This window comes from Papio anubis, unplaced genomic scaffold (genome assembly GCF_008728515.1).
Source record: "Papio anubis isolate 15944 unplaced genomic scaffold, Panubis1.0 scaffold136, whole genome shotgun sequence".
Classification (NCBI taxonomy): Eukaryota; Metazoa; Chordata; class Mammalia; order Primates; family Cercopithecidae; genus Papio; species Papio anubis.
In genome coordinates, this window is record NW_022161314.1 from 109430 (window position 1) to 124966 (window position 15537).

The 15537-nt window shown below is 37.4% G+C and overlaps 1 protein-coding gene across 4 annotated transcripts in view; it reads left to right on the forward strand.

Moving 5' to 3' along the window:
• FAM214A (family with sequence similarity 214 member A) overlaps positions 1–15314 on the forward strand; it is a 98167-nt gene extending 82853 nt beyond the window's left edge. The window contains exons 10-13 of one of the 4 annotated variants that reach the window (XR_649134.4): positions 1598–1756; positions 8131–8294; positions 10426–10625; positions 14322–15314. Coding sequence is in view for 3 of the 4 variants with exons in the window: in XM_003900957.5 (XP_003901006.2) it covers positions 1598–1756; positions 8131–8199; positions 10426–10625; positions 14322–14475 (582 nt within the window). In the remaining variant the exon portion in view is untranslated. The remainder of the gene's footprint in view (positions 1–1597; positions 1757–8130; positions 8295–10425; positions 10626–14321) is intronic. The other 3 variants (XM_003900957.5, XM_003900958.5, XM_021940571.2) reach the window with 3 other exon arrangements.
• Positions 15315–15537: the final 223 nt, after the last annotated feature.

A 15537-nucleotide genomic window follows, 5' to 3' on the forward strand; every position in this document is an offset into this window, starting at 1 on the left:
AATGATAAAGTTCCTGCCTTAGAGACGTTTATTGTCTACTGGAGAAGGTGGGCATATAATTTACCCAGATGGGTAAATAATTTATAAACTCAAGTAATTAGCATTGTAATAGAAGTTTCCTAGTACTTGTATATCTACTGTCTCTGCTAAAAAGGGATTGAGGAAAGCTTTACTGAGGAACTGTCATTTGAGCTTGGTCACAAAAGATGAGAAGGAATTTGCCGAGTAAATTTGTGCAGGAATCAGAGATTCTAGACAAAGGGAACTGCATGTGCAAAGGCATATGTGCAAATGTAAAAGAGCATGGCGATGTTGGAAAGGATCAGCTGGAGCTGGAGCATGGGACTCTGTACATATTGGGAGAGATGAAACAAGAGGCATGGTGGAGCTTAAGTGCTGTGCTATGAATGTTGACCTCATTCTATAGACAGCAGGAAACAAAGTTTTTAAGTGGTAGATGATACTATAAGCCTTTAAAAAAAAAAAAAAGAACTCTGGCAGTACTACAGAGGATACACTACAGATAGAAAGACTAATTAGAAGATGGAGCGTTAATTTAGAGGAGAGGTTATGAGGATCACCTAGGTCACTAGGATAGTGGTGGTGGTGGGGATGGAGATGAGGCCATGAGACTGAGAGGTAAAATCAACAGGATATGGATTGGATTGATTAGAGGGCAAAAAGGAGATATAGAAGGTTGATTGTGACCCAGGTCATTTGGCTTTATCTTTTTGATCAGGAGATTAGAATTGCTGATATGTCACTGTTTCGCATTTAGACTACACAAACTTTTAGAATCATGAGGCTTTGTAACCTTTCTTTTCAAAGAATTGAAGGAATGCTACTCACGTTTCATGATGTATGCATATATGTGTTGATATATGTATATAAAATAAAGCTTGTGAAAAGTTTTATATGTTTCTCATAACTGGGAAGATAACCACTAAATTGTTAAAAGTAGTTATCTCACTAAGTGACCTCGGGTGAGGGATGGATAAGGGCTTCTGTACTATTTCTGTACTTTTAACTTTTCATAAATGCATGTTTTTATGTTTTAAATTAAACGAAATAAAACTTGTCACATACTACAGTATTTATAAGAGAAGCAATTATTTCTTGGTTAGAATTATAAGTGCTTGACTTCATCTTTTAATGGAACTTCCATATATAACCTGTTAGGTTTTCAAGTGTTTCTCTGTGCCTAGCACCATGAATAGGCACTGCGAGGGATAAATACCTGCTCTGATAGAGCATATTTTTAAATTTACAGATATAAAAACAACGTAGTAAATAGTTAGGCCTAACTAATGCTGAAGTTGCAGGAGAATTCAGTGTGAGTTGGAATAGTGAGAGAAGACCAAACTGTTGTAGGATGGTAGAAGACTGATGGGAGATGGAGTTGACTTCAAGTCAGATGAAAAGCAGAAATAAGGACATGGCAATGGTAACAACCACTGTTCTAGTGCTAGAAAGCATAGTAATATATTTCTTGTTATCACTTCTCTGCCTTTAGGCTAAGTGTATATTTCTTTAAATAGAAAAAAAATGAATGTGTTAGCTTTTTAAATTGAGTTATAAAAATTATTTTGTCTTCCAGGAATCTGTCTTGAACTATCGTTTAGATCCTCTCGGCATTGTTGATGGTTTTACTGCCGAGGTAGGGGCAAGTGGTGCTTTCTGCCCCACACATTTGACTCTTCCAGTTGAAGTGTCATTCTACAGTGTTTCAGATGACAATGCTCCCTCTCCTTATATGGCAAGTATTTTTTATATTGTGTGTTTTCCTGCCAAATCAACCGACTTAATAACAAATTTCTTTAAGTGCTTTGGTACAATACTTGAAAGTATAAATCACTTCCTAAGAGCTGAATACAAACTAACATGCCAAAATATTACCTCACGACTTCTTTCTAAGCTAGTTCAAACAACAGATAACCTCTTTTACATTTAAGGATGGTACTAAAAACGTACTTGTTTCTCCTTGTCTTGAAAAAATGGTAAAAATTGATTAGTGACACTGTAATTCCATCGTGCTGAGTTCACACACATTCTCAAATGCTTACTGTGCACTCGGCCCTCTAGTCCTACAAGGCTTTGGTGACATAAGGCTTCTGTAGGGCCCTTTTACTCCTTTTTCTCCTGTTTAGTTTGGTTTGTCTTTGGGCCTATTCTTTTCTAATCCTAGGGTTCTTTTTTTTTTTTGGATAAGCTCTCACTCTGTTGCCTAGGCTGGAGTGCAGTGGTACAGTCATAGCCCACTGCAGCCTCAAACTTCTGTCCTCAAACCATCCTCCTGCCTTGGAGCTCCTAAGTAGCTGGGTCTGCAGATATGCGCCACCATGCCTAGCTCATTTTTATGTTTTGTAGAGGCAGGGCCTCCCTATGTTGCCCAGGCTGGTCTTGAACTCCTGGCCTCAAGCAGACCTCCCACTTTGGCCTTCCAAGTGTTGGAATTACAGGCATGAGCCACCACAACTGGCCTAATCCTAGAGTTCTTTAGGATACTAGCTACTTCAGACTCATGCTAATGTCTTAATGGAGAGTGAAATAACTAAGAGGAGTTAGAGCAAGCTTGTCCGGCCTACAGCCCACATGCAACCCAGGAAGGCTTTGAATGTAACCCAACACAAATTTGTAAACATTCTTAAAACATTATGATATTTTTTGTGTGATTTTTTTCTTTTTTTAGCTCATCAGCTATTGTTAGTGTTAGTATATTTTATGTGTGACCCAAGACAATTATTCTTCTGCCAATGTGGCCCAGGGAAGCCAAAGATAGGACACCTCTGAGTTATAGTGTTGAGCCTTAAGATCAATTTATGATTTTACCTTTCTGATTTTTTTTTATTCCAATGGCTTGTGGATAATATAAGCATTCATTTGCAAAAACGATACTGAGTACTAGTATATGATTAGTATCAGCCCTCCTCCAAAAGACAAAGAGAGGTAAGTAGCTAGCTATGCAGGTCTGTAAAAAGTTGACAGTGATGGTATCAAATATGGAGTCAAATCTGGGTTTTCATGTTAGGTGTTACTTTTGAGAAATGCAGATTACTGTAGGCATTGAACATTATAGCCTAGTCTTGCTGCTTGAATTTCCTAACTTACTACCTGGCCCAACTGCTTCCTCTCCTAACATGCCTGTCTCCAACCTTCTAGGTTTTCAAGGACATTAGTAACAATGACTTTTGTTATTAAATAAAAGCTGTAAAAAGGGACATCTATATAATTGAGAAACAACAGACAGGAAAGGAAGCTACTCTTAGGAACCTATATGTGACCTACTCATTATTGGCCCAGTTTCCTCAAGGAAAGCTTACTCCATTCTAAGGGTGAAGATTTTAGTCAAGAGCTTGATTAGTGTTTCACACTTTGATAGCAAAAGCATAGTGGTGTCTGCTTGTTTATTCAAAATTTTCTTTTCCCAACAACATTTACATCTGTGGGTCATAAGCGTGAAGATGCCCAGCATAGGTTATTATCGAATGAAGAGGCCCCCCTTCACAAACCTGCCCAGTTATTACATATGCTACCTGTTCATTTACCATAGAAAGATGTACCCACTTTCCCAGAATTATTTTGGAAAAAATAATTTTGGACAATTAATGAAATGGAAAGTACCACTGAGATAAGTTTAATACCAGAATAAATGCATATCATACTCAAATACTTACAATATGAGAGTATATCTACAGCCTGTTTGCCTTACCAGGACATCAAGAATCTCATCAGTTTCACACCTTTTATTGGCATGTAGTAATAGAGGATGGAAAGATAAGGTCTAAAATACTGTGATCTGGCCGTGTGCGGTGGCTCATGCCTGAATCCCAGCATTTTGGGAGGCTGAGGCGGGCAGATCACCTGAGGCTGGCAGATCACCTAAGGCCAAGAGTTCAAGACCAGCCTGGTCAACATGGTGAAACCCTGTCTCTACTAACAATACAAAAAATTAGCTGGGCATGGTGGCACACGCCTATAATCCCAGCTACTTGGGAGGCTAAGGCAGGAGAATAGCTTGAATCCAGGAGGCAGAGGTTGCAGTGAGCCGAGATCGCATCATTGCACTCCAGCCTGGGCTACAAGAGCAAAACTCTGTCTCAAAATAAATAAAATAAAATACTGTGATCTGTCATTAGTGAACAGAGTCCCTGTTGGCCATTAGGATGGCTTGGAAACAAGATAAAAGGGTAAACTGGCTGAAAATCAGCTCAAATAAATATCTTTGATGGAAATTAATGAGCAAAAGGTAATTTGAACTATGCTTTTAAAAAGCAAAACGCATTAATCTTTCACCTTAGTTGATGTCTAAAAAATGAAGGATTGAGAGATAAAAGATTTTATCACTCCAGAAAGTACTAGAGATGTACACACAGATGATTGCAGATCGTTGAATAGATATTGGCAAGGGTATGAATCAGGTTACTGAATTTAATCTATCCTTTTGAGAATCTCTGATTTTCTTTTCTCTGACAACATTCTTCAATCAACTATCCCGTTTATATTTTTCCTATGAAAAAATTAGAATATTTTCAAAAAATAGTCTGTATTTTTCTATTAAAAGTTTACTTATTAGGAATGCATTCTTTTTGCAAATGACCCAGTCCCAGTGTTTCCTGCTATGGATTAATTTTGTTCCTCAGGGAATATTCTCTATACTTTTGTAGTTGAGTCTGTTTTCAAAGAACTGATTATGTTTTGGTAAGACTATGCATATCACAGACCAGCAGGGCGAAGACATAAAACTCCTATTTGTTACTCTTATAATAACCTTGTTACTCTGATAATAATTTTGGGACCTCTTATCACAGATTATAGAAATGACTCACACGGGTAAAATTTTAGCACAGAAAATCCTATCTTTGTGGTATAGAGGTGGTATAGGATTTCTCATTAAATGATTCCTTAAAGACTAACTCAAAGCCATATAATATTATTCTCCGGTTGGGAGTTAGTGGTAAAAATGTTCTCCAAGTGTTATATGACAACACTTAGCTGTCTAGAAACTGTTGTATTGTGAAACCAGGCAGAAATATCTAAGGCAGGTGTGCCAGTGGCAAATTTATAATATGACTTTCATTATAATATTATCAGGGCCATGTATGATTTCCTTTCATTTGTAATTAACCAGATCAAGATACATTTCTTTCAGTTTTCCACTTATTTGTGCATATTTACTATTCCATAATAATTTGAGGAATTTTTGTATAAGATTTTGACCACATTTATTTTAACCCTACTATTCCATTTTAAAATCCCAGAAGAAAGGCCAGGCATGGTGGCTCACACCTGTAATCCCAGCACTTTGGGAGGCTGGGGCAGGCGGATGCCTTGAGGTCAGGAGTTCAAGACCAGCCTGGCCAACATGGTAAAACCCCATCTCTACTAAAAGCACAAAAATTAGCTGGGTGTGGTGGTGGGTGCCTGCAATACCAGCTACTCGGGAGGCTGAGGCACAAGAATCGCTTGAACCCAGGAGGCAGAGGTTGCACTAAGCCAAGATTGTGCCACTGCACTCCAGTCTTTATGACCGAATGAGGCTCCATCTCAAAAAAAAGAAAAACAAAAATGCCAGAAGAAAATGTGTTTTTCTCTTTTGTGTTAAATATGGTAACTTTTCGTAGGTATTAATATGCTGATCAGTTAAAATGATGAAATTATTACAATAATGATGAATAATAATAAAATTCCAAATAATTTCCCAGTCCCCTTCTAAAATTCCTAACTTGCCAATGCTACTAGTCTTAACATTGCTTACAAATTGTTTTAAATTGTTGCCTTAAACTTTATGGTTTTTTTCAAAAAGCTATTTTTTTAAATAAATTGATTTAGTTACTGTTACTGTGTTCTAAAAACTATTGGAATTGAATGTATTAAAGGAAACAAGCATAAACTTGGTAGTAGTTGCCTTACCACTTTTACTGTATGTATTTGGTGGGGAGGCCGATGGCTGTCAAGGAAGAACGGTAGTATATTACATGTAGTTATGTGATTTTAAAGATAGCTATTATTTAGGTATATTTTACTTTTTCTTTCTGAAACTAGGAAGAAGATGCATATAATATTCCATACCTTTTTCATGTAGAGTAAATAGCCACACTGTGCTCATTAAAAAAATGTGGTATACAGAGTACCTCATTAGGCATGTAGGGCAGATTGTAAGAGATAAATTGTTTAAGTTTCATTGCTGTTTTGGTTAGGGTTGCAGTTTGTTGATGTGCTTTTTTCATGCTTTAAATAACCACTTGACAAATCTGATTTGTCAAGAACCACGTATGTGTTAACCTTAATGTGTTAATTTAATAATCTGATGTCAAGTGTTGTTCACTTGACGTTGAGGAATCCATATGTCAGAATGTGGCTTTCCCTTTTACCTTTATCCACTCCTTTTTACTTCCTAACCCTGGAACCCAACAGAGAGATGTCACCTAATAGGACAGTCCTGTTTTATATTTGCTTTTACATAAGTTTGGCATGTACAATGTATAATAATGGAATCATGAAATGTAGAACATACAGTTCTCCTTAACTACCTTAACTGCTTGAAAGAAAAGTATTATCCCAGTTAACATAAATGCATCAGCATTCATTTTTTAAAGCTCTTAAGTATCACAGGCTGGGCACGGTGGGTCACGCCTGTAATCCTAGCACTTTGGGTGGCAGAGGCGGGTGGATCACCTGAGGTCAGGAGTTCAAGACCAGCCTGGACAACATTGTGGAACCCCCCCCCCCCAGCCGCTGCCATCTCTACTAAAAATACAAAAATTAGCTGGGTGTGATGGTGAGCGCCTGTAGTCCCAGCTACTTGGGCGGCTGAGACAGAAGAATCGCTTGAACCTGGGAGGCAAGGGTTGCAGTGAGCCAAGATCACACCACTGCACTCCAGCCTCGGTGACAGAGTGAGACAGCGTCTCAAAAAAAAAAAAAAAAAGTATCGCAATTACCACCAATAGTCATTTGGTTATCCTAGTTATTGATCATCCTGGTTATTGAGAAACTTTTACACATTCCGTTTGAACTTACCTTGTTTTAACAAATACGCTTTTACCCCATTGATTGGATTTTGCAGTAATGAGAACATCCTGAGAAAAACTACTTCAAATACTGGAGCAGGGCTCCCAAACCTTAATGTAAATTGATATCATCTGGAGAATCTTGTTAAAATGTATATTTGACTTCATAAGGTCTGGGAAGAGGCCAGACATTTCACAGTCCTAACGAGTTCACAGGTGATGCTGATGATGCTCATCTGAGGATTGTTCTTTGAGTACCAGAACAACTGGAGGACTCCTAATGTCCTCTTTTAGACTTCTCTAATGAAATGACCCTCATTTAGCTTTAACCTTGACTCAAATCAGCTCTCAATCCATTGTGTTCTGATTTAGAATCAATTTGGATTCTTAGATTCCTTAACAAGTAAATGACCAAACAAAAGCAAAATACCTTAATAATATCCAGATTAAAACACAACATGATATAAGGTTGTTTCTGAAGAAATATTTAATTTTAGGAAAGTGAGATTTTATAGCTTTACTATAGAACATTCCACAGCCTGAAAGTTATTGATTTAACTTTCATTTTCCACATTTTGTCTTAAACATCTCTTATCCCATAAAGTAGTACCAGGCAGGAACTACAGACTTCCAAATTCCTTTATTTTTTTTCTGTCTTTATTCGGAAATCCAGATATGTAACTTAACTCCCAGACGGAAGAATTGACTTTATTTTGGGCCAAGACTTACTTTCCTACACTTGTGACTTTTTACATGCCCAAAGACCAATAAATTACTTGCTTCTTCATTTCCCCTCTCCCTCAAGATACATGGAAAGGGTCCTGTTACCTTCCTTCATTTCCTTTTTAGTTAGGAACTCCTTACTTTTATTCCTATATCTTAATAGTAATTTTGAGTGCTGTGGCCATTGATGTTATATATTCTTTATAGTGACATCACCAGGAAGAACAGTAAAGTGTTTCCTTAGGGGTAGAAACATAGAATGTATCTCTATTAATTCAATATGAATGTTTTTCCATAGAAATAGAATTCTGAAATTTTAATAAATTACATGAGTTATTTTAGTCTTTTATGTACATATGCATCAGTTTGTACTCAATTTGTCTTCTTTTATTTAAAGGGTGTGATTACTTTAGAGTCCCTTGGTAAAAGGGGTTATCGAGTACCTCCTTCAGGAACAATACAAGTGGTATGTGTTTTATAGCCTACAATTGCAATAATCATTCTCTCACATACATATAGAACTTAGCCCTTTCTCCTGCTACTGCTGCTGCAACAACTTTGGTAAGTAACAGTGGGGCTGCAGCTTTGTTTGGAGTTTCCCTGCTCTGCCCCAGGAATGACCATTTGGGGACCTCCATAAAAGGAAAGCATTAATAAGCTAATCAAGGTGAATACTTAAGAAAAATAGCATATGACAGTTTGCATAACTTCAATAGGGCTCTTTTCAATATATTTAGAACCTAATATTACTGGTGCCTTCTTTTTAATAAATCAGATTGAAATGAACCTATTTAAAAGGAGACCCCAAATATTAGAATTGCTTTGGCAGGAAAACTTGGGAAACAAAATTATTTCTAATAATTTGTAAAATTGATTTAATGAGATGACCACACAAAGCAGAAATATAGTCTGACAGATGTCAGGGCAGAGAAGGCATCATTCCTTTTGGTGTAGGCATTGATCTCGTTTTGGCTCAGGAGAGTCCTCCTATCTCAGAACAGTCTTTCATCATCCCTGGTCTAGGGTTCTGAGAAGAATAATCTGATATTAAGGCCAGCTTGAAATTGAGTTCACTCTAGATCTGACCCAGCATAATCCTGCAAGCCCTCAAATCTATTATAGAGTTTGCAGACTGAAAGAGAGTCTAGCTAAGGTTTGCTCCTCATTCCCAGGATTTGATCTAATCCAGCAAGCCTTTTTATGACCTTTGACCTCAGTGTGTTCAGTACTTTGTCAGATCACTTTTACTCATCATCATTGTTCCAATACTGCAAGGAATCTGTACATTTGTTTATTTCCTATCACACAGGAATGAAACAGAACTATGTAATATGTGTACGTGTGTATATATATATACACATATATAGTAATACATATTTATATAAGTTTTGCTGAGGAGGAATTACCACAAGAATACCACAAGTAAACCGATTTCTTGAAGTAAAGGAGTGACAGTGTTCTCTTGCCTTTGGCTATGTAGCTCATGAGAAAGTGTGGGTCAGCAGAAAGCTAGCTGTCAGTTGTGATCATAGCGAAGCATAAACTCGGAGGTAACACATTCACCTCTTGTTTGGACACTGCCAACTTTAGTGGTTAATTATAAGTATGAAATGTGGGTATGTCTTCTATCCTGTGTACAGTTTAACTGCGTATAAACATGATTTGAACTCCTGGCTTATGAGGTGTGGTTGTTGAATGTATTAGCCTTAATCTTAAGACTCACTAGATTTCAAAAATTGGATTATGATATTGATATATTTCTCATTTTGATTCAGTGAGTGATGTCCAGTGCCACGGATGAGCTTCTGAAAGCATGGGTACCAAGTTACCTATTGATGTGTTGGTAATTTGGTTAAAGTCAGATCAGCAGCTTGGGGTTTTGTTTAAAAATGAGTACTTTAAAAATAATATTCCTTCAATTATTCATAACCAAGCAACAATTGAATTTAATTCAGTCGTCACCATGGATACATATTTTGGTCTATAATGATATTGAGGATTTTTTTTAAAGCTTAGTTTTGCTACAGATTTTGAAATGATTCCATGTATGAGTAAATGAAGTATTAAGCCTACTTTAGATCTAATATTAATAGATCTAGTGAGCTTTGTTTTCTAAACTTGGGGAAATGTTCAGATAGGAAAAAGTCTCTTCTTTGAGCACCTATTTTAAATTTTATAATAATCATATGTCCTTAAGACATCAAACATGCTAATTTTACTGAGCTTGTATTTTTATTTGAAATATTCTATTTGGTATTAAAATGTGAGAAAAATTAAAACTCAATTTTGAGAAGTTTGAAGTTGATACTCTTTAGCAAAGCTATTATGTTTGAAATAATTGAACTGGAATATTTTAACCCAATAAGGATGTATTTTGCTTAAGCTAGTAGAACTATTCCTTAAAGTTACTCCTCTGAACAAGGAGTAAAATTTATACATATGAAATTTGTGACTAAAGATTTTGATTTTTACTGGACCTTATATTATTGTAAAACAAAAAATTGAACCTTTTAAAAAATACTGAATATTATTTCATAAACTTTTGAAATTATGTTAATTTTAGTCCCTGAAACTGAATTATATTCAGTAGTATTACCTTGTTGTTTAAAATCTTGTTTGATTATTGGCACAATCATTCTGAGTCACAACAAATCACTATTTTTAAGGAATAATTTCTATATTGTTTCTTCAGACCTTATTTAATCCTAATAAGACTGTGGTGAAGATGTTTGTTGTGATATATGATTTACGAGATATGCCAGCCAATCATCAGACATTCCTACGACAAAGAACTTTTTCTGTACCTGTTAAACAAGAAGTGAAGAGAAGTGTTAATAAAGAGAACATCCGACACACAGAAGAACGGTTATTACGCTACCTCATACATCTGAGGTAATGCTTCAAATTAATATGAAAATGTTACTTTAGAACAACTCCGAAATTTTTAGTTTTTTTTTTTAAACTGTGACGCTAACTAGACCAGTGTCCCTTGGGACTTTGCTTAGCTTGGGGACTCTTGATGATGTGCCAAGATGCCGAAAGTACATGACGTACCTTCCTGTGGTTGTTATTACTTGTTGAATTAAGGAAGTTTTCATTTATAGCTGTTTAATATAAAATATTTTATGCCAAAACAAATGCACCTGGGGCAATGAAACACATTTTCTAAATGAATACTATTTTAAAATATAATACGAGGGCCGGGTGCAGTGGCTCACACCTGTAATTCCAGCACTTTGGGAGGCCGAGGTGGGCGGATCATCTTCAGGAGTTTGAGACCAGCCTGGCCAACATAGTGAAACCCTGTCTGTACTAAAAATACAGAAATTACCTGGGCGTGGGGGTGGGCTCCTGTAATCCCAGCTACTCAGGAGGCTGAGGCAAGAGAATCGCTTGAACCTGGGAGGTGGAGGTTGCAGTGAGCTAAGATCACACCACTGGACTCCATCCTGGGTGACAAGAGTGAGACTCCGTCTCAAAAAAAAAAAAAAAAAAAGTAATGTGAGCCGTATAAATCATTCTATATTTTTCTTTTTCTTTTTTTTTTTTTTTTTTTTCCTGAGACGGAGTCTTACTCCATTGCCAGGCTGGAGTACAGTGGCGCAATCTTGGCTCACTGCAACCTCCGCCTCCTGGGTTCAAGTGATTCTCCTGCCTTAGTCTCCCGAGTAGCTGGGACTACAGGTGCCCACCACCACACTCAGCTAAATTTTTGTATTTTTAGTAGACACGGGGTTTCACTATGTTGGCCAGGATGGTCTCAATCTCTTGACATCATGATCCACCCGCCTCCGCCTCCCAAAGTGCTGGGATTACAGGTGTGAGTCACCACGCCCAGCCAAATCATTCTATATTTTTCAATAGCCATGTTTAAAAAGTAATAAACAGGTAAATTAATATGTTTTATTTAGCTCAACCTATCCAAATTTAGCTCAACCTATCCAAATTTTACCATTTGAATATATAACTGATATAAAAATTATCAATGAGATATTTAATATCACTAACTCCTTGAAATCAAGTATGTATTTTACACTTAAATTTGAGCTAGCTACATTTCAAATGCTCAATAAGCACATATGGCTAATGGCTACTGTATTGGAAAGAGAAGTTCTTAAACTCCATTCATTTCTTCAACTGATGTTTATGGGCCAGGCATGCTTCTAGACACTAGCAAAACAGCAGTGACAAAAATCTGCTCTCGTAGAGCTTATACTCTAGTCCTTCCATTATAAATATCTTTCCCTCTAACTTTTACTACCCAACTCATGGTTCAAGGTTGTGAGAAGCCACTTGTTTGCTCTTGAGGTCAAAGTTGTCAGTATACCAGGGTAAGGTTTTCAGCCCTGAAATCCTAGTTTAGCTCTCAGGATCAATGAGTGAATTGATTGGTTAAAAGAGGGCTCAGTAGACTTTTGCCTGTAACTCTGTTTCTAATAATTGTCTGATCCCTTCCATAGAAAGTCCTCAGTCACATCAGTGATGTTTATCTTAGACTAACTCCTTACAGTAAGGAGCGTTACTCATCAAGAGGAGTCAACTTTCATCTCAGGTCCAGGCAGAAGACTTCTTCAATCTGTTACTGCTGATGGTGACCACCTGCTATCTTTCTTTTTTTTTTTTTTTGAGACGGAGTCTCGCTCTGTCACCCAGGCTGGAGTGCAGTGGCCGGATCTCAGCTCACTGCAAGCTCCGCCTCCCGGGTTTATGCCATTCTCCTGCCTCAGCCTCCCGAGTAGCTGGGACTACAGGTGCCCGCCACCTCGCCCGGCTAGTTTTTTGTATTTTTTAGTAGAGACGGGGTTTCACCATGTTAGCCAGGATGGTCTCGATCTCCTGACCTCATGATCCGCCCGTCTCGGCCTCCCAAAGTGCTAGGATTACAGGCTTGAGCCACTGCGCCCGGCCCTATCTTTCTTTATATATGCCTTGCAGTGGTGATCTAGAGTGAAAAAGCAGCGAGCTGTACGCTCAGGTCCCATACATGAAAGTCTGTTAATTATTCTTCCCAAAGCACTATTTAATTAGTTCTTTCATCTCAGTCTTCTGCCTGTTGTTCTGTATGCAAAAGACATGTTCAGCCAGCATATTTAAACCAAACCTGATACTACCTGATGTAAGCCACATGAGAAATGTTACACAGATTGTGGGAATGAAAAATCTATGAAAAACAGACTTGGAAAACTTTTTTTAAAAGACATGGTATGGCCAGGCGCAATGGCTCACACCTATAATCCCAGCACTCTGGGAGGCCGAGGCAGGCGATCACCTGAGGTCAGGAGCTTAAGACCAACCTGGCCAACATGGTGAAACCCCATCTCTACTAAAAATACAAAAATTAGTCAGGTGTGGTGGTGGACGCCTGTAATCCTAGCTCCTCAGGAAGCTGAGGCAGGAGAATTACTTGAACCTGGGAGGCAGAAGTTGTAGTGAGCTGAGATCGCACCACTGCACTCCAGCCTGAGCAAAGGAGCAAGACTCTGTCTCATAAATGAATGAGTGAATAAATGAATGACATGGTATGAAATTGCAGACTATGAGAATACCTCCCAACCTAGAAAAAGATTCAACCCTCTCTGGTTAAACTTGCATTTGACACCATTCCTCTTGAAGTTTAACAACCATAGCTAATTGTAACCAATACTGGCCAGAGTAAAAATCAGCCACCTTAGCTTTTATAATCTCCACATAATGACAGGACATTTTAAAGAAACCTTTTTAGGGAAAACAGTATACTTCCCAAAGAATGTTCTCCTTCAGTTTGGGAAGGTGAAAAACTTCAGAGAGGAGGGAAGAGTAAGCCCAGTCAGAGCCAGTCTGCTTTAACATACAGAGCTGTAACCACTACATCTTTCAGCTAGTTCAGGAGTAAAATCCACAAACCCAGAGAGTATTTATGCTATGCCAAGGGAAAAACAAAGAGAAGTTAACACTACAGGGTATGTTTGTCTGTTTGGTAGGTAAGTTAATGTGAGTGAAGATTCCAAATCCCTGCACTGTATTACAGATATTGGCAGTGGATAGAAACAGTTTCATATACGGTTTTGATAGCCATTTTCATTTTACTGCTAACTTTTCTCTTGACTTTTGATGGTGGCTGGGTTTTACTTAGCCTAGCCACTGTTGATTACAGTTTTTTATCATCTGCCCCAAATTATGGGAGGCTAAGTTGTGTGAAATGGGTCTATGGAGCTAGAAGATGCCAGGGCTACAGAGCCCAAATGTAATGTTATTGAGTAATGTGAGTGAACTGCCATGTGAACCTGCAGATGAGGAAAGGTGCGTGTACTGTGGAGTCAGGGAGGAAAAGTAAGATTCTATTTGACACTCAAGATTTACAGGAAGAAGCATCTCAGGCATTGAGGGAAGGAAAAGGAGTATGAGGTATTTAGGGAATGGTAAGAGAGCACGTTTAAATAAAAGCATATGCTTTGGTCTTTAGAAAAGACCTTAAATATCATGTTAAAGAGTTAGTGTTGACCTAATATTGTAGCAAGATTAGTTCTTCCTGCTTTCAAATTTTAATTATTCTAGTTTATTTTAAAGACTCATTCTCTGAAATGTTTTATATTTTGTTTATTTGTTTAGGTTCCAGAGTTCTAAATCTGGAAAGATCTACCTCCATAGAGATGTACGGCTCCTGTTCTCTAGAAAGTCAATGGAGGTTGATAGCGGTGCTGCATATGAACTCAAATCTTACACTGAATCGCCAACAAACCCTCAGTTTTCACCAAGATGTTGATAAGGAGTGATGATTTAAAGTATTTACTCAGTACCCAAGTTTGCAAGTAAAAATTAGCATAGAATGGAGTGTACCAAATTAACAATCAGGAGAGTGGATCCTCTCCCGTTATCCTGGACCAGTTTTTATGAAAGGATTCCTGAAATGAAATCCATATATTCCATGTAGACTGGAAAAACTCATGTCCTAATACTTTTTGTACTGTTGAAACCACTTCATTGGACGTGTTGCAATAGCAAAACCCCCAGTTAGATTAGTGTTTACACATTTTATTTCTCAGTTATTTAATATTTAATGTTTTCCTTAATACTCAAGTGATGTTTGTCTCTAGTGTTCTAATGTAGCACAAATCCTATGTAAAATCATACTATGTATTTTTGACATTAATGTTGAAATCTGAAATATATGCACAAGTCTTTAATTTTGTGTGATGTGTTAAGTGCTGTTCATTTAAGTTATTGAAAATGAGAATAAAATGTTGAGCTTCTTTAAAATTAACACACTATGCAAGCATGTGTACTTCTTATATCTCTCATGTTTAGTTTTTATAACACCATATCCAGGTTGCTATCTCACACAGTAGCCCTTTAACGTATTGTATTAGCAGTGCAATGTGGACTAAGCTGCTTCACATTCCCTTTGCAAGTTCAGATCATCATGCCCATTCATAGCCAGGATTCCTTATCCCCCAAACAGTTCTATTTTTCCTTAATCACTACTATAGAGTCTTTACATTAAATTACTGTCCTATGCTAGATAATTTTCTCAAACTGTTAAAAGAATATGTACTTTGGAAACAAATTAGTATTTATATTGTAAATATATGCAAAAAAAACTAAGACACGTGTACTTGGCTTTTATTTGTAGGTGAGACATTTATGTGATTGAGTGAATTAGCCATTAGGCATTTTCATTCTAGCTCTACAGCTGCAAAGAGGAAGGGGGAAGATGTCTTGAGTGTTGTTCCCAGTTTATCACTAAGCACATCAGAAGTCTGTCTTCCAACACCCTTGGAAAAAACAGGGTGGTTTTTAGATGTTCGTGCTCAGACAGTGGGCAACA